Below are 24,745 nucleotides of genomic sequence, written 5' to 3' on the forward strand. Positions count from 1 at the left end.
GCGGGCAGGGGCGCGGGCCGGGGGCGGGGCGGGGCTAGGCGTTCGCTCCGCCCCCAGACCCGCCCCCGCCCCCGCGAAGCTCCGCCCCCCGCGTGCGGCGCGGGTCCGGTTCGGAGCGCGGCGGGTCCCGGCAGCGGCGGAGCGGAGCGGAGCGGTGAGCGCCGGCGTCCCGGGCGGCGGCGGCGCGGGGGCTCGGCCGCGGGGCTGGAGAGGCGTCCGCGCCAGGAGAAGCGGCGGCGTCTCGTTCGGCTCCGCGCCCCGTCTCGGGAGCGCAGCGCCGGTCGAGCCCCGGCGGGGCGGGGGGCGGCGGGGCCGGGGAAGCCCCGGCGGCTGCGGCGGGGTCGCCTCCGCTGCCCTGGGCAGGGCTGCCCCGCCGCTGCGGGCACCCCGGAGTTCCCGGGGAGAGACCCGGGGAGAAGCCGCCGTGCGGCGGCGGGAGCCCCGGCAGAACTTCTGCCCCAGTTTCTCCGTCCGTCTCCGTCTCCCCGGCTGCCAGCGCTGCCCCGGGTTTGCGCCGGCCTCTCGGCGCCGCTTGCAGGGACGCGAGAAGCTGCTTTAGGTCTCAGTCTCGAGCAGAGCACCGCGGGCGGCTTTTCCCGGCAGAACGCCCGTGGGGGGACACCGGGCCGGCCCCGGGCTGCCCGCGGCGGGGACGGACCCGGGGCTCTCGGGGTCTCGGGCGCTCGGTCCTGGGGCCAGCGAGGGAAGCGGGGCTGAAGCCCCGCGGTCAGGAGGGCATCGTGCCGCCGGCGGCCGCCGTTTCTCGGGGCGGGACACGGGGGACGCCGCCGGGCAGCCGGTGGCGGAGGGGACGGTCCCGTCCGCTGGCAGCAGCAGCGGCCTCGTGCCGGGCTGGGGGCGGTCCGGGGCTCGCTCCGAGCCGGGCCCGCTTTGCCGGCGGTCACAAACACTTCTCGATCCTCCTGGGCTGGGAGGGTCCCGCCGGTGCCGCTGCCTCGTGCACCGCAGGCTCCGGCCGCGCGTTCGGCTCCCCTGAGCGGTGTCACCCCGCGCCCCTGGCTCTGTGCCTCCGGCCGGGGTGGGACCCTCGGAGGAGGCCGCGTGCTGCGGAGCTCTGCCGAGGGTCACGCTCTCCTGGGAGGCTTTGGCCTCCGCTCGCCCTCCCCACCGGCCAGCCACCCTGTGTCCAGAGCTGTGCCGCAGCCCCCGTGGCACGTTCCCATCGCTGTGCGCGGACACCTGGTCCTTCTGCGTGTGGAGGGGGGTCCTGCTGGGGCCGGGGGCATGGCCGTTGGCTTCCCTCCGCTGTCCCTGCCTTGCTGAGGGGTCTCAACGTGGTGCTGGAGGCCCGCTGGGGTGGCTGGTGGAGCTGGCTGAGGGCCGACGGCGTGCCAAGGAGTGGATGCGGTGGGGGACGCAGCGATGCCACAGCTTGTTCATGCGCAGTCTTTGAACCTTAGGGTTAAGTAACAAAGTTTTAACTGTCCCGAAAGAGCAGAGACCTGAGAGCAGCTTGTTTGGGCATTTCTGGCCCATGAGTAGGCTAGCAGGAGAGGGAGGGAGGCCCCGGGGTGATGGTGGAGGGAGCACATGGTAGGGTGAGTGCTGAACCCCCCCTTGGCCAGGTCCTGCACCAGGCATGCTTCTGTCCCCGGAGGGGTACGGCCGGCAGGGACTTACGTGTCTCCTTCGGCACCGGGTCCCTGTCCTGGCTGAGCCTCGCCCTCCCCTCTGTGCCCCGAGGCAATCCGGGCTCACTGCTGACCCCGTATCCTGTCCTTTGCAGGTGCCAATGGAGGTTGGCATTTTGCCAGTGGAGCTGTGGCAGCTCATCTTGTCCTACCTGCACCTCCCTGACCTGGGCCGCTGCAGCGCGGTCTGCAGGGCCTGGCACGAGCTCATCCTCAGCCTCGACAAAACACGCTGGCGGCAGCTGTGCCTGGGCTGCCTTGAGCACAGACACCCCAACTGGCCCAACCAGCCCGGCGTGGAGCCACGGTCCTGGAGGGAGACCTTCAAGCAGCACTACCTGGCCTCCAAAACCTGGACCAAGAACACGCAGGACCTGGAGTCCTCCAACTGCCTCTCCCTTTTCCGGAGGAGGAAGGGCCGGCGCCAGCTCAGCGTGGGTGCGGGGGGCGAGTTCAGCAGCCTCCGCGCTGCCCTGGCTGCTGCCAGCCCCTACGACCGCCTGGTGCTGCTACCCGGCCTGCACGAGGAGCAGAGCGAGGTGTTGCTGAAGGTGCCTGTGGAGGTTGTGGGGCAGGGCAAACTGGGGGACGTGGCACTGCTGGTGAGCATCGACCAGCACTGCCCCACCGCCCGCCTCTGCAACATCGTCTTCGTGCCATCCTGGTTCACCTCGGTGCTCTACAAGGTGAGGCTCAGCTGAGCAAGGCTGGGGCGTGGCGAGGCCGCCCAGGTGTTGTGACCGAGGTGGTTTCCCTGTCTGTGGGCATCTGGGGAGCACAACTGAGGGTCTGTGGGATTCCCTAATGTCTGGGGGGTCAGGAGCTTTCATAGAATCACAGGGGGGGTTTGCGTTGGAAAGGATCTTAAAGACCATCTAGTTCCAACCCCCTGCCATGGGCAGGGAGACCTTCCACTAGCCCAGGTTGCCCAAAGCCCCGTCCAACCTGGCCTTGAACCCTTCCAGGGAGGGGGGCAGCCACAGCTTCTCTGGGCAACCTGTGCCAGGGCCTCACCACCCTCACAGGGAATGATTTCTGCCTCAGATCTCATCTAAATCTCCCTTCTCTGTTTAAAACCATTCTCCCTCGTCCTATCCTTACACCCCTGATCAAGGGTCCCCCCCACTTTCCTGTAGCCCCTTTCAGTCCTGGGAGGCCGCTCTAAGGTCTCCCCGGAGCCTTCTGTTCTCCAGCTGAACCCCCCCAACTCTCTCAGCACCTCTCCATTACAACAGCAGATATGCTTATGGCAGGTTACTTATAGGGATATATAATGTAGGTGCCAAGAGAATTAGATTTCAGAAGGGTCCAAACCATCTGTGCAGGCAAATTATTAAGAGATGTCATCATTGTGCGGTAAACTAAACAGGCTTTATTAATGGTTAAACAATGATCAAATGATAATTGATGACTGAATAATAATTAAATGTTAATCAAATGGTGATTAAGCAATAATTGAATGGTAATGAAACACAGATATGACACTGATTTGATACTGATTTAAATGATAATTTAAATGACGATTTAGACAGTGGTCAAACACTCTACTACTTACCACACTTCTAATAATTAAGCTATAGCTGGATATGTAGGTGTCACTAGCGTGCAGTATAATTTTAAGCCTAATGTGAAATGTGACTGGGCTCGTTGTAGGTACCAGATGCCAGGTTGGGGGTGTCTCAGCATCAAGCAGTAGCCTCGAGGGGCGTCCTTGCCCAGGGGAGGTCATGGCCATGCAGGAGAGCTCGATGGGCTCCGCAGATGTTCGCGGCATGAAGCGATGGCCTCAGGGCCTGCCCGCCCTTCGGTGTGTGTGTGAGAGCAGCTGCAGCAGTTTTAGTTTTGTCTAGTCCCAGATCAGGCTGGCGCCATTACCCCCTGATAAGATGTGGTCCAGGCTCCGAAGTCCCTGAGAAGATCTGTCCTGGCATCGCTCCGACGCTCTGCACCGCGGGGCTGCCGTCAGCCAAGGCTGCTTGCGGCAGTGCCTGAGCCAGAGCATCCTTCACTCGGTCAGAGGGGTGCGTCCATTACCCCATCCCAGAGGGGCTCCAGCCGCCCCGGGGGGGAGGGCAATCTGACTCCAGAAGTGGGGCCAAAGGGGACCAGTGGCGTAATGGCGTCTTGTGGGAGAAGCTCAGTGTCACAGTCTGGCGCCAGCTGGGCATCCCCGGCCGGGGTCCAAGGTCTCGTAGCAGGTTCGTGCAGGAGTTCAGCCAGTTTAGGAAGGGAAAAGTATGTGCAGGATGGGATGGCCTCAGAGAGAGAGGCTCATTTTGGATAAAAATTTAGTCTGTTTTAAGAGGGTGTAGCACAACACCACCTTGAGCAACCAGTAGATGCTGTTAATTTCCATTTTCACCTGGAACAGCCAATAGATGATGATGTTTTTGTTATTTCAGAGCAATTTTATTTTTCTAGACTGTTTCCACTTTTCCAGATGATAAGTTGCCATTGCAATGCCCTGATTTTTGCACTTGCCAGTGATATCTCAGGATGTCTCTGGTTTCTCAGTACCCAGCTACACCTCAGAGGTGCAGCTGTGCTTCTCAAGGATGTTTCTGGCTCCCAGTTCCCCAGCTGGCAGGCATTTTCCTCTGTTCAGTGATTGTCCCCTTCTCACCAGCCACCTTTCCGATGGCTCACGTGGCCAGACATGAGCAACCCGAGAGTCTGGGCCCACAGGAGGCACCTCTGGGGCCAGCAGTCCCAGTGCTGTGCTCCACACCAGCCCCGCCACCCCAAAAACCAGCTGCTGCTGGCATGTGCTCTGCCCTCAGCCCAGGCTGGGACCCCCCGGCCGGGGTGCCTGGGGTCTTCTCTGGGCCGAAGCCAGGACGCGGGGTCACGGGCCCAGTCCCGCCACCGCTGGCTGGTCCAGGGCGGGATGTGCCCCGTGCGGGCGCTGGGCCCTGGGCCATGCCTCCAAAAATGAGACCTTCCTCGGGATGAGTCAGCCTGTCCCTAGTGATAATTTACAGTTTAATTTCCTTTTCACCATTTTGTTATGTGGCAGATTTAACTTAACCAGTCTAAAAGTCCCCAGGAGAAAGACAAAGCACTGGCACGCAGTGGGAGAACCGAGTTGCAAATCTGCTGAGAAAGTCCCTGTCTGTCTGTGGCCGCTGGCAGAGTCTCTGGCTCAGCGGCGTCCTTGGCAGCATTTGGCTTCTCCAGCCGTTGCTCTGGTGTCCGTGCGCAGCCCTTCAGCTGCTGTCGGTGGGATGAGAGCGTTTCCTCCCAACTCCGTCAAACATGTTAAAAAAGCCAATTATGCCAATCCTATGGGCAGTCATTAAGACCCCATGAGTTGCAATTTTGGAAGGACTTTCACAAGCAGCCTCTCAGAAGCTGATTTGATTGTGTCCCTCTTAATTATCTTTTTTTATTTAAAAGAGGGAAGGTACGATTCAGTACGGAGCAGGCTGAATGGATTTCTCTGTGATTGACTTTGATTATGGAGAAATGCATTTCTAAACCTGCTTGCAGTACGACCACTTCTGAGAGTGCTCAAGGATGAAAACAAGTGATAGGATGGTGTGTTGGCCGCAGACTCTGGAAATCTCAGTAAAATTGCCCCAATACACCTGTCACAAGCTATTGATCTGTCTGCTTTTAATGTGGTGCACTGGGCAATCGAGGGATAACCTGGGAAGATAAAAATAACAGTTTAGGATATTCCTAGTCACATTAGGAGCACAGTGAATTCCAAGCACGCTAGTCAGCTTTTCTGACCTGGCTCCTCTGTACCTCGTCTCATTTCTGTTGGCCTTTTCTGTAGATAAGCAGCAACTTGCTCTGCCTGTGCAGGAGAGGGATGTTTGGCCACAATCATCCTGGGGGTTTGCCAGCACCCATAAATTGCTGTGTGCATTCCCTGGCAAAGCAGCAAGGCCATGGTAGGAATGGCTTGCTCACTGTTCTGCGAGTACCCTCGAGTCAGATGGGGAGCCACAGCCAGGGAACAAGGAATTGCTGGTGTCTCTCCTGCTGAGTGTCACCACATAAGGCCTGTGCAGCACTATGGCACAAATTTTTACCTGTTTTGCTTTGCAATTGACATATCATAGGTGCAGCGTCCTTCCACCAAGTACAGCAATGGCTCCAGGGAGAGAGTTGTAGCTCTTCAGGCCAGCCAGGTGATGTTTGATGTCGTCTCGCCTGGTGCTTCACCCAGTAAACCCCCGAGTACATTAACGATGCCAGCTGGTAGACACACCTCCCTGAAGGCTGCAGACTGTTCTGTGTGGGGAGCGTTGCTAAGGTTTAGTGATCTTGGCACATCTAGGTCCTGCCTGCTCCCGCAGGTGACTGCTGGGCCTTGCTGAGGATCCCAGGCTGCGCCTTGGCAAGGAAGTTAAGGACACATTGCCATCAGGGAAGGAGTCGTTGGGTGTCACTCGCTGGAGGATGCTGGCTGACTCAGCTGGCAGCGCTGCCGCTGGGCTGTGCGGGCATGTTGCGTTTGTGACACCTGAACGTGTGTTGTGTTTGTGAGCATGAGCCTGTGTGCTGTGGAAGGACTTCAAGGTACGCCCAGGGCTGCTTTCTGCTGCTCTGTGCAATGCTCTCACCCGGTGCTTACTCTCCAGACAACCGCAGGCTACGTCCAGTTCGACAACTGCACCTTCGAGAGCGGGCAGCTGCAGATCCACGCACCGGGGACGTGCCAGGTGAAATTCTGCACCTTCAGCCAGTCCAGCATCCACCTCCGCAGCGTGGCCCTCTGCGTCCTGGAGAACTGCGAGTTCACCAGCAGCGAGAACGCCGCCGTAACCGTCGAGGGCTGCCCGAGCTTGGACCATAACTGGGCCTGCAAGCACCTGGCCACGCTGGCCAAGTCCTGTGCAGTGTCCATGGAGCCCGACGCAGCCGGCTGCCCTGTGGCCGAGCAGGATGGCTGGGGGGAGTCGCTGCTGGAGCCGGTGCGAACGTGCGAGATTGTTGTTGGGGAAGGCCAAAGCAGCTTTCTCTCTGATGCGGGTGCCCAAGCCCTGCTTGGCTCAGTCCAGGAGGACGCTGAATTTGAAGAGAACCTGCGGGCAGCAAAGGAGGAGGAGGAGTACCTGGCCCTCAACTCAAACTCCAGTGACAGTGACTTATGCAGCGATGATGAAGAGGACGCCCAGGCTGTGTTCGGGCTGCCCTGCCAAGCCCACAGCCTGAGTCAGATGCTTGCTGACCTGGTGGACAGCAGGCTGCAAAGCAACAGACTGCACGCCCTTCAGAGGGACCTTAAGCTCAAGTCTCTGCAGCAGGAGCTGCAGCAGGACAAGGAAGCCCAGTATTTGGCCAACTCTCTGCAAGGCTGCATCATCCGACAGTGCCTTTTCAGGGATGGGAAGGGAGGAGTGTTCATTTATTCACGAGGGCAAGCAAAACTGGAAGGAAACATCTTCAGGAATCTGACCTACGCAGTGCGCTGCATACAGAACAGTAAGGTGCTGTGAAGATTGCTGTGAGCCCTCTTCCCACTCCCTCCTGCTCCAGCAGCTCCTCTCCTGTGCATGGCTTGGGTTAACCAGTCCTAACACAAGGCAGGTCACTCGCAGCCCCCCGCTTTCTGCATGCAGTAATGGAATCACAGTTGGAGACATTAATTCAATGGCACATTGGGGTGGTGTAGTCAGCCCCGCTCTACCCGTGAATTAAACTCTCAGCCTGTAAAAGAGCTGCTGGTTATTGTCCCCTTTGCTGCTCCCAGCACGGCCCGCACCACAGATGCAGGGACCTGGGGACAGCGGTGCCAACCCCTGGTCATGGCCCTCGCCACGGCCCATCCTGGCTGCGTTGGGAGCATCTGCAGGGGCGGGCACCCGCCATGGGCAGAGACAGGGTGTAAGGAGGGATCTTGGCCGGGGACGTGTGCTGGAGGTTGGACTGAGGTTTCCCCTTGGTGCAGCATCGTCTAGCCCCACGCTTGCCCAGAGCTCTCCGCCTTGGTGCCCCTGCTCCTCTCCAGACACACTCCTCTCTCACGCTGCCCAAATCCCCGGCGCTGGCAGCCAGGGGGCTCGGGAGGCTCCTCCAGCCACCTGCCCAGAGCAAGACCATCCCCAGGGGTTGTCAGGGCAGCCCAGGATTTGGGCCCGTTTTTCAGTGTATCGCTGTAAAAGACTGAAATAGAAGTTTTGTGCAGGGGGAGGAAGGGGAATGTTTTTCTGCCCTGTTCTGGGAAAGCACGTTGCTGTGGTGGCAGCGGTGCTCTGCCTCCCCACAGGAGCGCAGAGCACCGCTGCCTGTGCAGAAACGCTTCGCTGCATGGCGATGGGGGACGGCTCCTTTCTCCCAAGGGACACCTGTACTGGGGTGCCTTCCCGACACGGGGATGCAGAGTGGTGGCAGGAGGGAGCAGAGGCCCCTCGCATGGCTCCTCTGTGCTGCTCAGCCCCTCTGAGCTGCTCGGGGGCTGTTTTCATGTGAGTTAGGCTTGTGACAAACGCAGGTCCAGCACTTGGGGCCGCCTTCTGGTTTTATTCCCTTTGTTTGCTTCAAGCTTGGTTAGAAGACTGGTTTTAACTGGTAGCAAATGAGGGGGAGATGAGGCCAGCCCAGCTGCTGCTCTTGGTAAGAATTTGCTCAGCTGGGAATTAGTCCAGAGGCTCCTGCGAGGTGGGGACAAGGGCTTGGTGCCAAGCACGGCACAAGTGCCAAGGGCTCGGTGTCCTCGCACAGGCAGGAACCTCCGGTGCACACCTGGGCCGGGGCCCGGCGGGTGGGACCCTGCGGGAGCAGGTCCCCGCACTTTTGCCTCTGGTAGCTCCCTCCCTGCGCAGCCAGGCATGACGGATGAAGACAGGCACCTGTTGAGCCCTGCTGAGCTCCGTGTTTAGCGGAGAGGTTGAACTAAGCACCTTCTGGAATGAGCAAATAAAAGGAGGTGTAATTTAACTGCCTTCTGATCTGTGCTGCTCATCGAAGTGGGATATGCAAAGGTGATTTCTTAGCACTTGTAGGACATGGGTTGAAGACGTGGTTTTGTTTGACTGGAAAATATTAAAGATTGATGCTGCGTGAAAGTTTAACTCCTTAGATGCCCTGAGGAAACTGGGTTGTTATGAGTGGTGTCAGTGACTTCAGTTTGCTGGCTGGGCCATTTCTGGCCCCAGGTGGCAGGATCTCTGTTCTGAAGGCGCAAGGTGATGCACAAGATGCCCGCTGAGCTGTGAGCTGTAGTGCTGGCCCAGCCAGCGTCCTGGGAGACCCCCAGGAGGCTCTGTGGCGTCTGGCCCCCGAGCAGCTCTGGGAGCAGGGCCAGGAGGCAGCGCACGGGGGCTGCCTGCGCGGGGCTGGGGCGGGTCTGCCGTAGGTGAGCGGTGTGGAGGTGGGACGGGGATGGGGCTCGCTGGCAGTGTGCCAGCGCAGTGTGGTGGAGGAAGCCGCAGGCGCGCCTGGGCGCGGGCGTTGTCACGCAGAGGGATGTGTCAGGCTGAGAGGTATCTGCTGTGGCTGAGCGGCACCGAGCACGGCGGGTCCCGTCCCCAGGCAGACCCGTGCCAGAGGGTAGTGCCCAACGGGCTTAACTGTAGCCCTTGTCCACAGGCACTGATCTTCCTTTAGCACACCCGGGCTGCCGCAAGGGCGGGGGGGTTGTAGATGCATGGAGGCTGCAAACGGGAGAGCTCTACCCTTTGCTCGTGCCCTCTTCCTTGTCCTCCTGGCTACAACTGCAGATGCTTCTCCCCTTCCCTGCAGGTTGTCATGCTGAGGAATGACATCCACCACTGCAAGGCATCGGGGATCTTCCTGCGCCTATCAGCCGGCGGCCTGGTCGCAGACAACAACATCCACTCCAACTGTGAGGCCGGCGTGGACATCCGTAAGGGAGCTAACCCCCTTGTTCTGGTACGTACCCCTCCAAGCCGTGGTGCAGGGTAGCACGCACTTTCTCCTGCATGCTGTTTCTCTCCAAGGGGCAACAGGGACCCATCTCCCAGTACAGAAAACTTTTCTGGTAGCTTTGCCCTTCAGCCTGTTTCTTAGGTTTTTGTTGGTGAATTATAGCTGACCCCAAGGGCAAGGCGCAGCCAAGGGCTGCCTGATGGTACATGCATGGTCTCCTCCTCCATTTGATGGTATGTGTTTTAAAACCTCTGTGCACTGAGGGAAGGGGGATGTAAAATAAACCCCCCTGTGTAAGGAGAGAACTCATGCAAGCAAGGTAGTAAATCGTCATGGTACTTCAAATTGTTTCTCCCACTGGGAATTGTGTTTCCTACCCTGGGAGTTGATGGAGGGTCTCAGCTCTCTGCTCAGCCTCGGGCAGGAGGGAGCAGCAGCCTGCCCTCCAGCAGTGTGGCTTTTCCTCCAAATCATGAGTGTCTCCAGCTTTACAGTGGGTGATCTTGTCCCTGTTTACCGAGTGCTGTATCTGCGGTCATCCTTGAAGGAACCGGGGCCTCGCTGTGCGAGGGGAGGCCAAGAGGCAAACTTCTGCCGAGTGACCCTGCGGCTGCATCAAGCTCTCACGTGGGCTCCGCACAGAAGGTGCAGCGGGCAGAGCTGCAGCCCCACAGAGGAGGAGGAGGAGGAGGTGGCAGCTCAGCCATGGAGCCGCAGGCCATGTCTGGCCTTGGCTGCAGCTTTGAGCTGCTGTTTGCTGCTTCGCCTGCTCTGGTGGTTCATACCCCACCGCTCTGCTGGGGCTGCTGTCCTGCTGGGAGGGTTGTGGGAAATGAAGCATCCCCAGGTCCTGGGCAGCCCTGGGAGGTGGCAGCAGGAGCTGCTGGAGGAAGAAGAGGCTCCAGGCATGATGGGAAGGGAAATTTGGCATTGTGTGCTAGAATCCCAAAGAAAGGTAGAAGTTAAGTATGCCTTGACCATTTGAGAGAGATTTCTCAACAGCTGGATTAATTACCCTCCTGCCCTTTTCCCCAGCAGGGTTGGGAGCTGTGGCTTTTCTCTGTGGTTGCTGCCTCCTCTTGCTCATTTTTATGAGTGACTTTCCTTCCTTTTGCTTTTATTCTCTCTACATATGCAAAAATAAAACCATAGTGCAATAAGATACACAGTGGCCTTCGCTCAGGCATTGTCGTCGCTGGCAACGGAAAAGGCATCATCCGTAGCAATCAGATCTATGGGAATAAAGAAGCTGGCATTTATATTCTGTATAATGGAAACCCTGCTGTGAGGTATGTTAGCTAGCGCTGACCTCTCTCTCTCCTTAAGAATTTTTCCTCCCACTGTGCACACTTTTCTTCTCCTTTTTCCTGTCCCCACCACAGAGCAGAAATAGGACTGTGGTGCACTAATGCCTTTCTGTGACTCCCCTCTACCTGCTTGCTGCACCCAGGCCTTTGCCAACTGCCAGTCCTGGATTTTCCCCCTGTGTCTGAGGAGGACACAGGCTGTGTTCAAGATGAACAACTCGCTCATGTCATGGTGCTTTTTGCAGGGAAAGGGGAAATGGACTTGGCACTCTAATCATTGCTACTCCACCTTTCGGCTTTAAACACCTGGAGCTGTTGACTGGTGTGTGTAATACCATGCGGGTTAGGTGTTTGTGTCAGTGTCTGGGGGGCTTCCCCCAGGTTGACGCCATCAGCTTCTCCTGGTGGTATCAGCTGGTAGCGATGGGCCCAGAATCGTGGCAGCAGCTGGAGCACGGTACCGGCTGCAGATGTGAGGGCATCTCATCCACGCTGCCACCCCCTCCCACCTCTTGCTGTGCCTGTGGGCGATAAGGAACAGCTGTGTGACAACTTTCCGCCAGCAGTGGGGCACGGAGGGCACAGCGTGTTGGCCCTGGAGCAGCCCTGTAGCTGGGATGCAAGTGTTCGTGCTGGAGGTGCTGATAACTCACGGTGCTTCAGCCTCCAGCCCTGCAGACCTAATGAGAGCGGCTGCTTGGGGGCGGGTGGTCTGTGTGCGGCGCTGGTGAGGTCAAGACTGACCCTGACAAACCTGCTGCTGCGGCACCGGGGCCTGGAGGGGTTCAGTCTGACAGCGCAGGGTCAGGGCTGGGCTTTCCGACAAGGGGCTGTGAATGTGCCCTCGGAGACGTCTTGATTTCTGAGAAAAGCGGTATTGTAATGGCAGGGCTGGGCCATGCTGAGGAAACACGCTGCAGGAGGAGGGTTCACTGGGTGTCCTTACCACCTACTTTCTCACAAACTCGTTTGCAACCATCTTGCGCCTCGTGATGGACGTGCCACCATCCGAGATGATGAGGAGGAGGCAGGGAGAAAGCTTGCTGGGAAGACAACTTTCTCCTCCTGAGTAGCCTTGTTTTGGAGGAGCCCCTGTTCCACTCCTGCGTGCTCTCTGTGCTGCCCTTCCTCCGTGCCGGCCCGTGGCAGGCTCCAGTGCTGGCCGAGCGCCCCGGTGCCATGCCGGGATGCGCCCACGCTAAGCGTGGGGCCGGGGGCTGTTGGCACGGCGGGGCCTCGCCGACCCGGTGGCTGGTGCAGCAGCAGGCAGGCAGGGCGGGTGGCGGGGGGATGTTTGTTGTGGGAGGAATGTCCTTTGCCAGGTGCCTTTTCTACAGCTGGAAATGGAATCAGGTTGTGCCGGTTCCCAAGAGCCTCGAGCCCAGCCCTGTCCTCTGTCCCTGCCTGGCTGGGGACTGGGTTTGGTGGGGTGTCGTGAGGGGCTTCCTGCAGGAAGCAGGGAGGTGTCCTGAGAAGTCAGCCAGCGAGGTGGGTGTCGAGTACCATCTTTAAGCGTGACGCAGACCCTTGGGCACGTACATCTTCCAGCCGGAGGTGCCCTCTGCAGCCCCTCACGAGCTGTCTGAGCGTGGCTGTGTCCCCGCTGCGCCGAGGCCGAGGCTGGGAGGTACCAAGTGTGATGGAGTCTGGTGGTGCCAGGCCACTGCTTGCTCCCCTGCACTGCCAGAGCCATGCTGGCAGGCCCTGCCCGGCGGCTGTGGGCCCTGGGCAGCCGAGACCCCTCTGCCTTCTGTTCCTGGGGGGTGGTTTCACGGCTTCCCTTCCTCCTTACCCTTGCAGCTGATGGTGCAAGCGTGGATTTCAAGTACAGGCGTGTGTCACACCAGGCCCTGCAGCCTGTGCCCTGGGCACTGCCGACAGCCCACCGTGCTCTGGCAGGGCCGTGGGGCTTCCCTCTGCACACGGCCAGGCAGGCAGCTGCGAGGCTGTCCCAGCCGCCCCGGCACAGCCACGCTCGCCTCACACCCTCGTTCCTCCTGACAGGGTGTAGGTGGGACCCCGGGGGACAGCAGGTGACATCTGCTCAGGTGCAGCAGGGTCTGCATGTGCTCTCCAGCCCGTTGTTCCCAGCACAGTGCTGCCTCTGACCCCGCAACCGCGTTTAATGCTTCCCAACATCAACCACCATTGCCGTCTGCCCACTGGCTTTGGGGCTCCTCTGGAAGCAGCGGTCCCTGGGCTGATAAAGCCTCTTCCCTGGGGTGGGGGGGACGGGGGAAACAGGCTAAACCCCTCACAGACTCCTCTGCAGCATCCACCGAGGAGGGTATTGTGGTTTGAACCCGGCCGGCAGCCCAACACGGCGCAGCCGCTCGCTCGCCCTCCCCTGACTGGGGATGGGGAGGGAACGGGGGGGTGAAGGGAGACTCGTAGGTTGAGATAAAAACAGTTTAGTAATTATGATGAAATAAAACAATAACCATAGTAGAAAGTACAAACAGGTAATGCACAACATGACTGCTCAGCACCCAGCCTGTTCCCAGCCTGCGATCCCAAAATACCAAGAGCCTGAAACCACAATCCTGGAAACAAGAGAGTATTTCCCATTCCTGGCCCACGCTCCTCTACGCACTGATAATGACATTGTATGATCTGGAACATTCCCTTGGCCAATCCTGGCCCACTGCTCTGGCCATGCTCCCCCCTAGCTTCGTGTGCACTCGCACACGGGCAGGACACGGGGAGTTGGAAAGTCCTGGATTTCTGAGCAACACCTGAAACCATCAGTGTGTTATCAGCATTCTTCTCATGCCAAGTCCCATGATGAATCCAAAACACAGTGCTGATGCAGCTGCTAAGAAGAATAGTCTATCCCAGCCAAAACCAGGACAGGGGCTCTGGCTGCTCTGCTTTTCCGCAGGGACACAGGGCTCTGGAGCCCAGGGCTGCTGCTCCATGCTGCCCAGGGGGTGGGGAGGTGGTGGGGGGCTGGCCTGCCTCCCCGGGTGAGGGTCGAGCGTGCAGGGCAGTTTGCAGAGGAGTGAGTTTGATGCTGAGGAGAAGGAACGTTGATCTTGGGGTTGGGGGTAGCTGTGGGTGCAGGTGTCGCGGGGGCAGGAGGCAGCACTGGGTTCTCCCTGTCCCCCTGTGCATTCCCTGCGGCTGCCTGGCTGGACGGAGAACGGCCCTGACGCAGTGGCTCTTTGGGTGGTCACAAGCACCTCCCGCTCTTCCCCTGCTCTCACCGATGTGTGACTCTGTGCCCCTTTTTGTGCTCTCTCCTTGAAAGCATTCTGGCTGTCCAGCTCCCTCTGCTTTGCCTGTACCTGCCCCGCTGCGCTCCCCTCCTGTGGCGTGGCGTGGGGCGGCTGCCCCGTGCCCAGCTCCCGCTGCCGGCGGCGAGTGACAGGCTGTCACCAGTACCTGACTGGGTAGACTGGTGCCTCTGCAGAGACCCGCTGCGCTGGCACCGCTCCAAACCATGCACAGGCAACGCTGCTGGTAACTTTCTTTTCTTCTCCTACCTTAGTGGGAACCATATTTTCCAGGGACTGGCTGCTGGAATAGCAGTGAATGAGAACGGGAGAGGCCAAATCACAGGTATGGGAATGAAAATGGCATTGTCATCCCGGTTTGTTTCTGTCTTTCAGCCTCTGTCTGTTTGGTTGCTAAATTTATCACCTTGTGGTTTTTGGGTGACTTGAGGTGCAGTAATCCTCTGGTTTGCATTTTCTAGTGGCAGGAGCATGTCTTTCCTCAGTGTGTCCTCCGGATCATTGTTCCCTTTGTCCCTGGCCCAGCTGAGATGTGGAACTGTGCTCCAGAACAATCTGCCACTTTTTTTCCCTCCTGTGCCATCCAGTTTATAAGCTAAAGCTGTCAATGACCTTTTCCTACTGTCATGGCACTTCTGGTGCCCCACTCTGCCCTACACCTCAGAGGATGGGGAGGTGGTGGTTACTGGAGCTGCTAGGGTCCGGTGTCCCATGTGGGAGAGCATCGCCAGGGAATGGGGGAACGGGGAAACTGCAGGGGCTCGGGCTGTGCCGCAGGTGATGGGAGCGATTCGGTGGGGCCAGGTCTCAGCTCGCCGGTCTCCGTGCTCCCCGCGGGCAGAAGGCCGGGCGGTCACGCTGTCCTCCCGACACGGCCCCAGGGAACATCATCTGCGAGAACCAGTGGGGGGGGGTGGACATCCGCCACGGCGGGGACCCCGTCCTCAGGAACAACCTCATCTCCTGCGGCTACTCGGACGGCGTGGTGGTGGGTGAGCACGGCAGGGGCCTCGTCGAGGGAAACGTCATTTACGGTACGGAAGCAAGCGTGGGGGAGAGCAATGCTATCTCCCCTGTCCCGACGTCCTCTGGGGTTCCCAGGGCGTCCTCGACCTCTGGTGCACTGGGGTTGGTGCTCAGAGGGGCTGTGGAGGGTGCTCAGGGGGGCTGTGGTGGGTGCTCAGGGGGGGCTGTGGAGGGTGCTCAGGGGGGCTGTGGTGGGTGCTCGGGGCGGGGCTGTGGTGGGTGCTCAGGATGGGGCTGTGGTGGGTGCTCAGGGGGGCTGTGGAGGGTGCTCAGGGGGGCTGTGGTGGGTGCTCAGGATGGGGCTGTGGTGAGTGCTCAGGGGGGCTGTGGTGGGTGCTCAGGGGGGCTGTGGTGGGTGCTCAGGATGGGGCTGTGGTGGGTGCTCATGGGGGCTGTGGTGGGTGCTCAGGATGGGGCTGTGGTGGGTGCCCAGGGGGGGCTGTGGTGGGTGCTCAGAGGGGCTGTGGTGGGTGCTCAGGGGGGTCTGTGGTGGGTGCTCAGAGGGACTGTGGAGGGTGCTCAGAGGGGCTGTGGTGGGTGCTCGGGGGGGGGGCTGTGGTGGGTGCTCAGGATGGGGCTGTGGTGGGTGCTCAGGGGGGGCTGTGGTGGGTGCTCAGAGGGACTGTGGAGGGTGCTCAGAGGGGCTGTGGTGGGTGCTCAGGGGGGGCTGTGGTGGGTGCTCAGAGGGGCTGTGGAGGGTGCTCAGGGGGGCTGTGGTGGGTGCTCAGCGGGGGGCTGTGGTGGGTGCTCAGGGGACTCTGGTGGGTGCCCCCTCTCCTGGCTGTGGTGGCTCCCAGCCCAGCCCATCTCAAGCTCTGCACCATTGTTCTGCCGTTGGTGCTGGGCCCTGGCTCTGGAGGGGCCCCTCCCCCGAGGAGACCCCCGCTTTGTCTCCCCCGAGGCCTCATGCCAGGGCCCTGCCGCAGGACGGGGTCCAGGGGAGGCTGTGGGTTCCCCTCGGGATGATGGAGCGTCCGCTGTGCCTCTGCACCCAGCTGACGCGGGGGCGTGGGCGTCCGGCAGGGTCTGGCGTTGAAGGATGGGGCTGATGTCTGACAGGGGTGAACTCCCCTGGTGATTTTCTTACAAACTGGAAGTAGCTGTTTTGAGGAGTTTTGAAGCAGCTGCAGAGAGCCCAGCGCTGCCGGGGCGCAGGCCGGAGCCCTGGGGGGGCTGTGCTCCTTCCTGGCCCTGTTTGGGGCGGAGACAGACGCACGGCTTTGTGAGCGTCTGTCTGTCCCAGCACTCACGCTGGAGGCCGCGTCGGCCAGTAGTGCTGGTGGCCAGTGCCAGCCCCTGGCAGCGAGGGTGACGCACACAAGGGAGGGTGTTCGCAGCCATCTCCGGTGCAGTGGTGGCCGGGCAGGAGAAGTGTGGTCGTAGGGTCCAGCCGCTGCAGTAGTCACTGGAGAATACACCAGCCCCAGGGAAGCCCAGCTTGGTGCTCCTGGAGCTCCTCCATCCCTGGCCCCGGGGACTCCCGCTCTGGGAGGAGGGACCATGGCCCCTGAGCTCCCAGCACTGCCCGTCTGTGGCGGCTGGCGGTCAGGGCTGGGCCGGGGGCCTGGGGCTTTTCCTCCTGGTCACGCGAGTTAAACCCGGGGACTTGAGCTGGGGTCAGAGCACGGACGGTGCCGAGAGAGGGTGGAGGTGGGAAATGAAGGCGCTGAGCTCATGGATTCACGTTGGCCCAGCGGGACCAAGCCAAAGGAGCCTCTGGCACGTGGGGTTTGCCTTCCCGTGTGCTCCAGGAGGAGCACGGCCTCCGGCCTGCCGGCACCGCACCTGGGATACTGGCCGCCATGGGGCCAGGCTGGGGGTCTCTGACCACCGCTGAGCTGCGGGGCCGTGCTGTTCCGCACTGCAGGCAACAAGGGCTGCGGGGTGTGGATGACGTCCTCCAGCCTCCTGCACCTCGTCAGCAACCAGATCAGCCACAACAGCATCTACGGGGTGGCCGTGTTCTGCCGCAAGGACGACAACGGCGACCAGCCCCCCGGGCAGGGTCAGGGGGGCGGCGACAGCTTCCAGGAGGAGAGGGAGGGCGCTGGCCGAGAGAGCTACACCGTCGGCGAGGAGGAGTACCCCACTGCCCGGCACCCCATCAGTGTGGCGCTGGTGGAGTTGAACAATATCAGCCACAACGGAGGTGAGCTCAGGGCCTGGGGCTCTCCCTGGGCTCTGGGAGAGGGACTGGCCCGCAGAATGGTGTGCTGTCCTGGCCCAGCAGCACAGGGCTCTGCCAGGGCCTTGGAGAAAGCACCCTGGAGAAATGGTGGGCCAAGACCTGAGCACAGATGGATTTTTGTCCTTAAGCTCCCAGTCGGAAAGTCATATTGTGGCAGGGGAAGCTGGGTAGCTTTTAGAAACAGAAATACATTTGTGGTCATCACGACTGAAGCTGCAAGCTCTTAACTGATGTCTCTTCCTTTTGGCTGGCAGCGGCTGGGCTGCACGTCAAGAGCAGCGAAGCACTCAACATCATCGCCAATGTAATTCACGCCAACCGCGACGGTGGGGTGGCCGTGCTGCAGAGCAGCCAGCTGACATGTATTGCCAACAACAGCATCTCCTGCAACAGCCACGGAGGCGTGCTAGTGGAGGCCGAGTGCCAGGTGGAGCTGCGTGGCAACGGCGTCTATGAGAACGGCAGCCACGGCATCGTCTCCAAGGGCGAGGGCGTTGTCGCAGAGAACGACATCATCGGCAACCACCGGTGTGGCCTTCAGCTGCTGCAGGTGGCCGACATGAAGGTGTGTCCTGCAGAGTGCTGAGAGGGCACTGACCTGTGGGTCCCTGCAGCTGGGGACGGGTGAGGTAGAGCCCCCTCCGGGCTTTCTGACCCCCTGGTCAGGAGGGGCTGCACTGGCCCTGCTGGCAGCAGGAGCCAGCAGCCAGGATCACACCCTCGGCCCTGTCAGCAGAGGGGCTGTGATTTCCAGGCTATGTTAGAAGTGTGTCCAGCTGAGGGAGGGAAGTTGTCACCCACCTCCTGTGCCACTGGGAGGCTGCATCTGAAATGTTGTGTCCAGTTGGAAACCTCAAGGTCAAGAGGGAGGTGGAGGAAAGGGAGAGGGTCCGTTGCAGAGCCACCAGGATGAGCAAGTGCTGGGATGCATGACTGATGAGATGAGGCAGAGGGAGCAGGGCTTGGTTAGTTCGGCAGAGAGGAGGCCAGGGAGGATCTGAGGGCAGCCCGCAGCTGCCAAAGGGCAGTCGGAGCCAGACCCTCCTCGGCAGTGCCGGCAAGGGCCAACAGCACAAGCTGCAGTGGTCCCTGGACCCTGGGAGGAACCTTCTTGCCTTGGAGGGTGGTGCAGCCCTGGGACAGGCCACAGAGCGGTGCGGGGTCACCATCCTTGGGGGTTTCCAGGCCTTGGCAGGACAGAGCCAGGCCTGCCCTGATCTAGTCCTATAGACAGTCCTACTCCAGAGCTCCCTTCCACCAGCACTCTGTAACTCCAGGGTTTTTGTGGGCTGTCATTTGGAACAGGCTGGAGGAAAGATGCAGGTGAGAATTAAGTAAGCATTTGTTTTTAATCAGGCCAGCAGTACAAAACAAAAGTGCACTGCTCAGGAGAATGGGACGTTTCTATCCATGGTGGGTTTGAAGTGTATCACTCAAGAGAGGTTTAGAAGTGCTCTGTAGGGCCCAGAGGGGGGAAGTGAGATCTTCCCTGGCCTCAGCATTGCTGGGTCCATGCTTTTTACTGCTGACATACAGCGGGAAGGCACACGTGTCCCAGCGGAGCTGGCCATGTTGCCCCGGAGCGTCCGTGCCACCATGACGGGAGCGTGAGAGGAGCAGCAGCACCATCTGATAGCAGCAGCACCTTTTCAGTTGCACGGAGGAATGGCTCGTGTGGGCTCGTGCCATTGCTCAGTGTCAAAGAAAAGAGAAAATTTTGGAAGTTCTATCTCAAGGCTGTATCCTCTTTGGGAGTGGTCCACAGGTGGCTTGTCGCATCTGCCTGATGTTTAAGCCTTGGTGAAGGACAGCTCAGCCGTCATTTCCCACCTGTGAACTCACAGGTGGCTTGTAGGAGAGACCTCTCTTCCCTCAGAGCAGCAAAAGGAACCCTGAGGATTTTGGTGCAGTGACATTTAGCAGAGCCTGTCCTCTCCCAGGCTTGTTCCCTCTATTTAACTGAGCGGCACAGTCACGTGTGTGATCCCGCAGGCCTCTGCTGGAGATCTGCCTGAGCTCTGCTGAAGGACTGGGGTAGCTGGTGCCTGAGCTAGATTTTTTGGAAATTAGATGCAGTGTTCCAGCATCTGGCCAGTTCCCAAGGTTAGTACCTGGCTCAAGGTTGCCTCCGTTTTGTTCTTTGTTGAGGTGAAGCCACTGGACATCAAAATGATAGATAAATGCAATTTAACTAATCGTGAAGGACCCCTAAAATGGGTGTACAGAAAGCTCTGCCAGGACTAATGCTCTGCATGAGTCCTGCAGGGGCTGCAGACTCCTTTTGAAAACCATGCCCATGGAAAAACATCGTCGTCTGGCCCAGAAGCTAAAACCTGCTGCATTTTCCATGGTCCCAACTGGCCAGTCTCCGAGAGCACACAGGCAGGGTCCATGCTGCAGGGTTCACGGGGGAGCGCAGCAGGGACACAGGGCCCTGCTGAAGTCCTGGCAATATCGTGGTGCTGCCGTTTCTCTTCTGCCCGCTGGCAGAGCCCAGGAGGTGCCCAAGGGCAGGCGAGGCCGGGGGCGGGGGGGGGGGAGAAGCGCTGGGCGAAACCATCTGCGTGTCCAAGGAGCAGGAAGGACCGCACTGATTTTCCAGGTGATGGCACAGTGAGAGCTGTGGCCTTATCTTTCCTGGGGACTCCCAGGTGCTCTCTTTTCATATACAAAGAAGTGGCAGCCTGTAAGTACAGCTGCTCAAAACCTGTAGGGCAAGGAGCATCTGCAGGTTTGCATTCAGCAGCATCTGTGCACGTGTTTCACCAGGGGGTGGGTACCAGCTGCAGGGGAGCTTGTAGCATCGACAGCAGCTGAGCTGCCAGATGGGGCCACCAGGAAAGCCTTGGGGGAACTCGTGTGTGTGCGTGGCTACAGTGTGTCCGTCTGAGCCTGCAGTACGTTCCCAACCTGCCGGGGAATGCTGGCGAGCCTGGGGTGTGGTGTTGTGTTGTGTTGATCAAAGAGCTGTATGAACAGCGTCCTTCTGCTTGGGCCGTCCCATCTAAAGCTTATTTTGCAGGTGATCAAGAACAGGATCCAGTCCTTTCGGGACTACGGGATTGCTCTCTTTGATGAAGCCAAGGGCCTGGTGCAGGAAAACATCATTTTTCAAGGGAGATCCAAGAAATCCATTTTGCGACCACTATCAAATGCAGAGGATTGCATCATCCAAAACAACGTGCTTCTCACCTTCAAGAAAAGGTGAGGCCCCTGGCACCACGGGGTGCAGCTGTGAGCCTGGAGCCACCATCTTGCTCCCGTGTGAGGCGAACGCTGCTCTGGAGCTGCTCTGGAGCTTCCCGTGGCTGCTGGTGCGGCACCAGCCCCCTGCGCATGGTGAACCGCTGTGGGTGAGGGCTGCAGAGCTGGGAGGTTCCTCGTGGTGTCCCTCTAAAGCCAACTGAGGAGCTTGGATTGTTCCTTGACAGGCCAGTGTGGGTCTTCACGATGCCTCTGAGCGTGGGGACATCTGCACTCTGAGCGGGCCAGCTCCTTCTGGGTACTACACTGCTGTCCCGGCAGCCCCGGGGCATTTGTCACCCAGGGCCGCCACAGTCAGAGGCAGGAGGAGAGGCCAGAGCCGCCCCCAGCCTGCACTGGACTTCTGTGCTGGTGAGGAGGAGGGCGGCTTCAGGCACCAGACTCCACCTGCAGGCTTTTGCCACCAGAGCAACATGAATGGAAATGGGAAAGTGGATCTTGGAGCGCTTGTTTTTCCCGGGTGTGATTTAGCCACCCTGGTCTTTGTGCCTGTAGAGAGGGAATGTGTCTTCTGGTGGTCTTCAGAGGTACCGCTGTGCCTGCAGACCTCTGATGGGTATGGCAAAGCCTTCCTTAGCCGCCAGCCGTCACCCAGATCTCAGTGACTCTCACCATTATTGGCCTTGTTCAAAACAGGTCACTGTACACCAGGACTCTGCAGCAGTGAGAGTTATATACCCTGCCTGAGGAGGGAAAGCTGAAGCCCCGTACAAGGGCTGGGTATTCAGTGGATTGTTCTTTTTAGCTAGAAATTTGACCTTGACTCTTCTTTCTAGGTCACAAATCTTGGTCCAGGGTGTGGGAGAGGACAGGGCGGTTGGGATCTGTGGTGCTCTCACCTGGTCCTCTGGACTCCCAGAGCACAGAAGCCAAGAGGACCCTCAGCACCTCCTCCAGTGCCCTTAGCTGCGTGATTCGTCTGTGAGGTTTTCAAATCTGGCCCCTCTTTAAGCAATTCTTGGGAGGTCCCAGCATGGACTCTCCTTCCGCAGGCTCTTGCCCCATCCCCCAGAACTTGCAGTCACTTAGAGGTGTTGGCTGAGAAATCACAGAAAGTAGCTTTTGCAGTAAAGCAGGATGTTCTGTCTCAATTCTCTAACCCTTCCTGTCCCACTTGGGTTTTGGAACAGACATTGCATGGCAGCTGCCCTGCCCCTTCCCTCCTTGAAGGGTGAACCCCAAAGGAGCGTTTCTCAGGCTGGATGCGCCATTTCGCCCCGCTCAAGGCCACGCGTGGGCTGTCTCTCCTCTCCCCAGGTTTGACACAGAGTGCATGCTGACCAACCCCCCGGCACGGCCTCACATCAGGGGATGCGCCCTGGGGCCCCGCACGACAGCTGGTGCTCAGAGGGCCTCCAGCATAACGACCAGGGTGGATGGGGGCTGCCACAACCATGGGAGCGTCTTCTGCACCGTTCTTTGACCAGGGAGGGAGGTTTCTTTGCCGGCCTCTCCACCTGTCTTTTCTCTGGAGCTGATGCTGGAGAGCTCTCACAGCTCAGGAATGGGGACCTCCACTGGACTGTACTCCCTTTTCATGAAGGATTTTGTGACTTCAGTGGCACCTTGCTAAATAAAAAGTAGCTGGGAAAACATCTGTCAATGTCTCCCTCTTTGCCCACTGAGATGGCTGTGGGGTGATTTACAAGCGAGCAGTTCCTGAGATAAAATGTGCCCCTGGCAGGACTGAGGTGCCTGGCCCGGCCCCCCCAGCCTGAGCTCCGGACAAACCTCTCTTCCTGTGGGGCCTGCGGCATTATGGATTTGGGAGTTGCTTGCTTTGAAGCCGTTTCATCTGCATTTGTGCCAGAAGACTCAGAGACTGATAAAAATGTCCTCTGTGGTCTGTCTCAGTTTCTGTTTGTGACCATTCCAACCTTGAAGAGGCATGCAGAGCAGCACAGACAGACCTACACAGGGACAGACGTTCCTGCAGCACGGGTCCCTCCAGCAACCGGGCTCGGACACTGCCCAGTACCTGCCCCTGAGTCCCAGTCTCCCCAGTTCCTGGCACCAGGACATACAAGCCCCCAGAGGCTGCAGGCCCCAGAACAGACAGACAGACACACAGACACACAGAGTGCCTGGGCTCCCAGACCATTTTGCCTACTCGGTAGCAGCCCCAGGCAGGTGCAGACTGCCCCCCACAATGCTGGCACCCACGCTGAAGGGAGAGCACCCTGAGAAGAGTCACAAACAGCTTGGCGAGGGGGCAGGACAGGCCAGCGTCTGTCCTGGGCCACCAGCCTCCTGTTTACACACAACGGGCCACTTCTTATCCCTCCGTTTTCCCACATTTGTTCTCCCAAGCCACGTTGATGCCTGTGTTTCCCCATATGTGGTTCCTCCCCAGGGCTTCCTGTAATAATCCTTGTGCAATCCCAGGATGCTCTTCACCTGCACCCCATAGCGTGTTCTGTACCCTGGCAGTGATCCCGGGTCTGTGAGGGGCTCGGGAGGGGGTGGGTGTCCCCTAGCCCATGGGGCTGAGGTCCCCTGGACGGGGAGGAGCTGGGTGGCGGCTCATGGCTCTGGGGGTGTCACTGGGGATCCCCCCCTGGCCCCCAGTGCTCTTGCTGTGGGGAGATGCAGGCTTGCATGCCATGACCTCGTGTGAACAGCTACCGGCTTCTGCCCTGTCATTCCCCGGCCTGGGACTGGCCGCTGTTCCCAGCTGGATTTTCTGTGCCATTCACATAACAAGCTGCCTGCACAAATTTCTCCTCTGGTACAAGCTGTTGCACTGTCTGGTGTCGTCTGCTACTTCTCCACAGACCGATGCTGTAAGACAAGACAATCCACCTTTTTTTAAAAAAAAGAAGTACCATTTTCTGTAATTTCTGGCACAAATAAAATGCTGTATTTTAGAAGTTGTCTACATTTTAGTAACTGAGTTGCTAAAACAGGGTGGAAGGCCTGTGGCTCCTGGCTGAGACCGACCCTCCGGCTGGTAACAGGGTGGTTGGGTTGACAGATTGTCCTGGAGCTGGGGCAGAGTCAAGCAGTATAAGCTGCAGTGGGAAGGTGATGTGCACGGCTGTGCTGCCAGCACGAGGGTGAGCGGCAGGAGAGCAACGGCCGTGCAGGTTGGTAGCAGGGATGGGGCTGTGGGAAGGATGCGGGAACACACATTCGGGCTGCGGGGCAGGAAGCTGAAGTCCAGGCTCCGTGCAGCTGCCCCTGCAGTATGGGCTGTCTCGCGTCCACGGGCACGGAGCCACGGCCTTGATGTGCGGGGCGAGCACGACTGTGGGGAACGTTTAGCGATGGAGACCTGGGAGAGGATGGGTGGGCTGCACACCATCAGCAGGGAGCCAGCTGCTGGCACAGACAGGGGTCACGGCGGCCTGGTGCCCCACCAGAAGCACCTGGAAATGCTCAGTACTACCATGAAAATGCCTGTAGGGACTTAAGGGTCCAACTGCAATAGATGTGGAGGCTCAGGCTGTTCCCAGCGGCAGTTACCAGTGCACGGCGCGGCTGAACGTGCACATATGCCTAAGCCAATGCCGAGAACTTCAAAGATGGGGCTGCCCACAGTGGCAGTACAGGTTCACCACCATTCTGAATCCCATCAGCCAGACCCCAAAAAACCAACAAAACCCACTGAGATTTAGGATCTTTACAGTGGCTTTAATATCTTCTTCATTCTGTGCTTTTTGCACTTTGGGGCAGCAAAATGCCCCATGGAGGAGTCACATGCTGTCAAACAGATATACAGAAAACTGTTCACAAATCTGGGGAAGTAGTTCAACTCACTTCACGTTGCAGAACGTGAGCAAGCACTTAATTTCACTATATGGAGTAAGAGGTAACATGATCAAGTATCCTGAAACTCTCCACAGGTTGAACTGGAAGTATGGAGTACAAATGTTGTCTTAAAATATTAATATTTGTACTATCAATCACTATGGAGAAATCGAATGTTCATACTAGCTTCATCTTCACAAGGAAAGCAAAAATAAAGTTTGCATTCCCAAGTAATCTTTCAACTTTATGTTAAATACACTTGAGACCCTGACTGGTCAGTACAGTTGGGACTTTCAGACACAAAGTCAGAAAACAGAATCCTCTCCTTGTGTGGGGAGAATTCAGTGAGCATTCATTAATCAATTTTCACTGATGTTCCTTAACAAAATGTTTCATGTTCTCGCATTACCGTGGATAGTTTCTAGAGCATAACGGAAGCAGCGTGGGGTGCTGCTGTACCTGTGCAAAGCCCAACTCAAG

General features: G+C 58.8%; 1 protein-coding gene across 1 annotated transcript; it reads left to right on the top strand.

Annotated features, from left to right (window-relative positions):
- Positions 1-87: 87 nt before the first annotated feature.
- On the top strand, positions 88-22,145 carry FBXO10 (F-box protein 10). The gene is made up of 11 exons (XM_074812935.1): positions 88-154; positions 1,748-2,338; positions 6,245-7,093; positions 9,348-9,497; positions 10,647-10,783; positions 14,292-14,362; positions 14,919-15,071; positions 16,931-17,212; positions 17,506-17,816; positions 20,274-20,455; positions 21,773-22,145. Exons 2-11 carry the CDS (start codon positions 1,754-1,756, stop codon positions 21,936-21,938), a joined length of 2,886 nt encoding a protein of 961 aa, XP_074669036.1. The 5' UTR covers positions 88-154; positions 1,748-1,753; the 3' UTR covers positions 21,939-22,145.
- The last annotated feature ends 2,600 nt before the right edge of the window (positions 22,146-24,745 follow it).

The sequence above is a fragment of the Strix aluco genome, chromosome Z (assembly GCF_031877795.1).
Source record: "Strix aluco isolate bStrAlu1 chromosome Z, bStrAlu1.hap1, whole genome shotgun sequence".
Classification (NCBI taxonomy): Eukaryota; Metazoa; Chordata; class Aves; order Strigiformes; family Strigidae; genus Strix; species Strix aluco.

Bases quoted from the DNA above. Each gene is read 5' to 3' on its own strand.
- FBXO10 (XM_074812935.1), top strand. From the start codon at position 1,754: ATGGAGGTTGGCATTTTGCCAGTGGAGCTGTGGCAGCTCATCTTGTCC. The intron at 14,363-14,918 runs GTATGGGAATGA...ACACGGCCCCAG, and splicing joins CGGGAGAGGCCAAATCACAG to GGAACATCATCTGCGAGAAC. The intron at 20,456-21,772 runs GTGAGGCCCCTG...TCCTCTCCCCAG, and splicing joins CTTCTCACCTTCAAGAAAAG to GTTTGACACAGAGTGCATGC.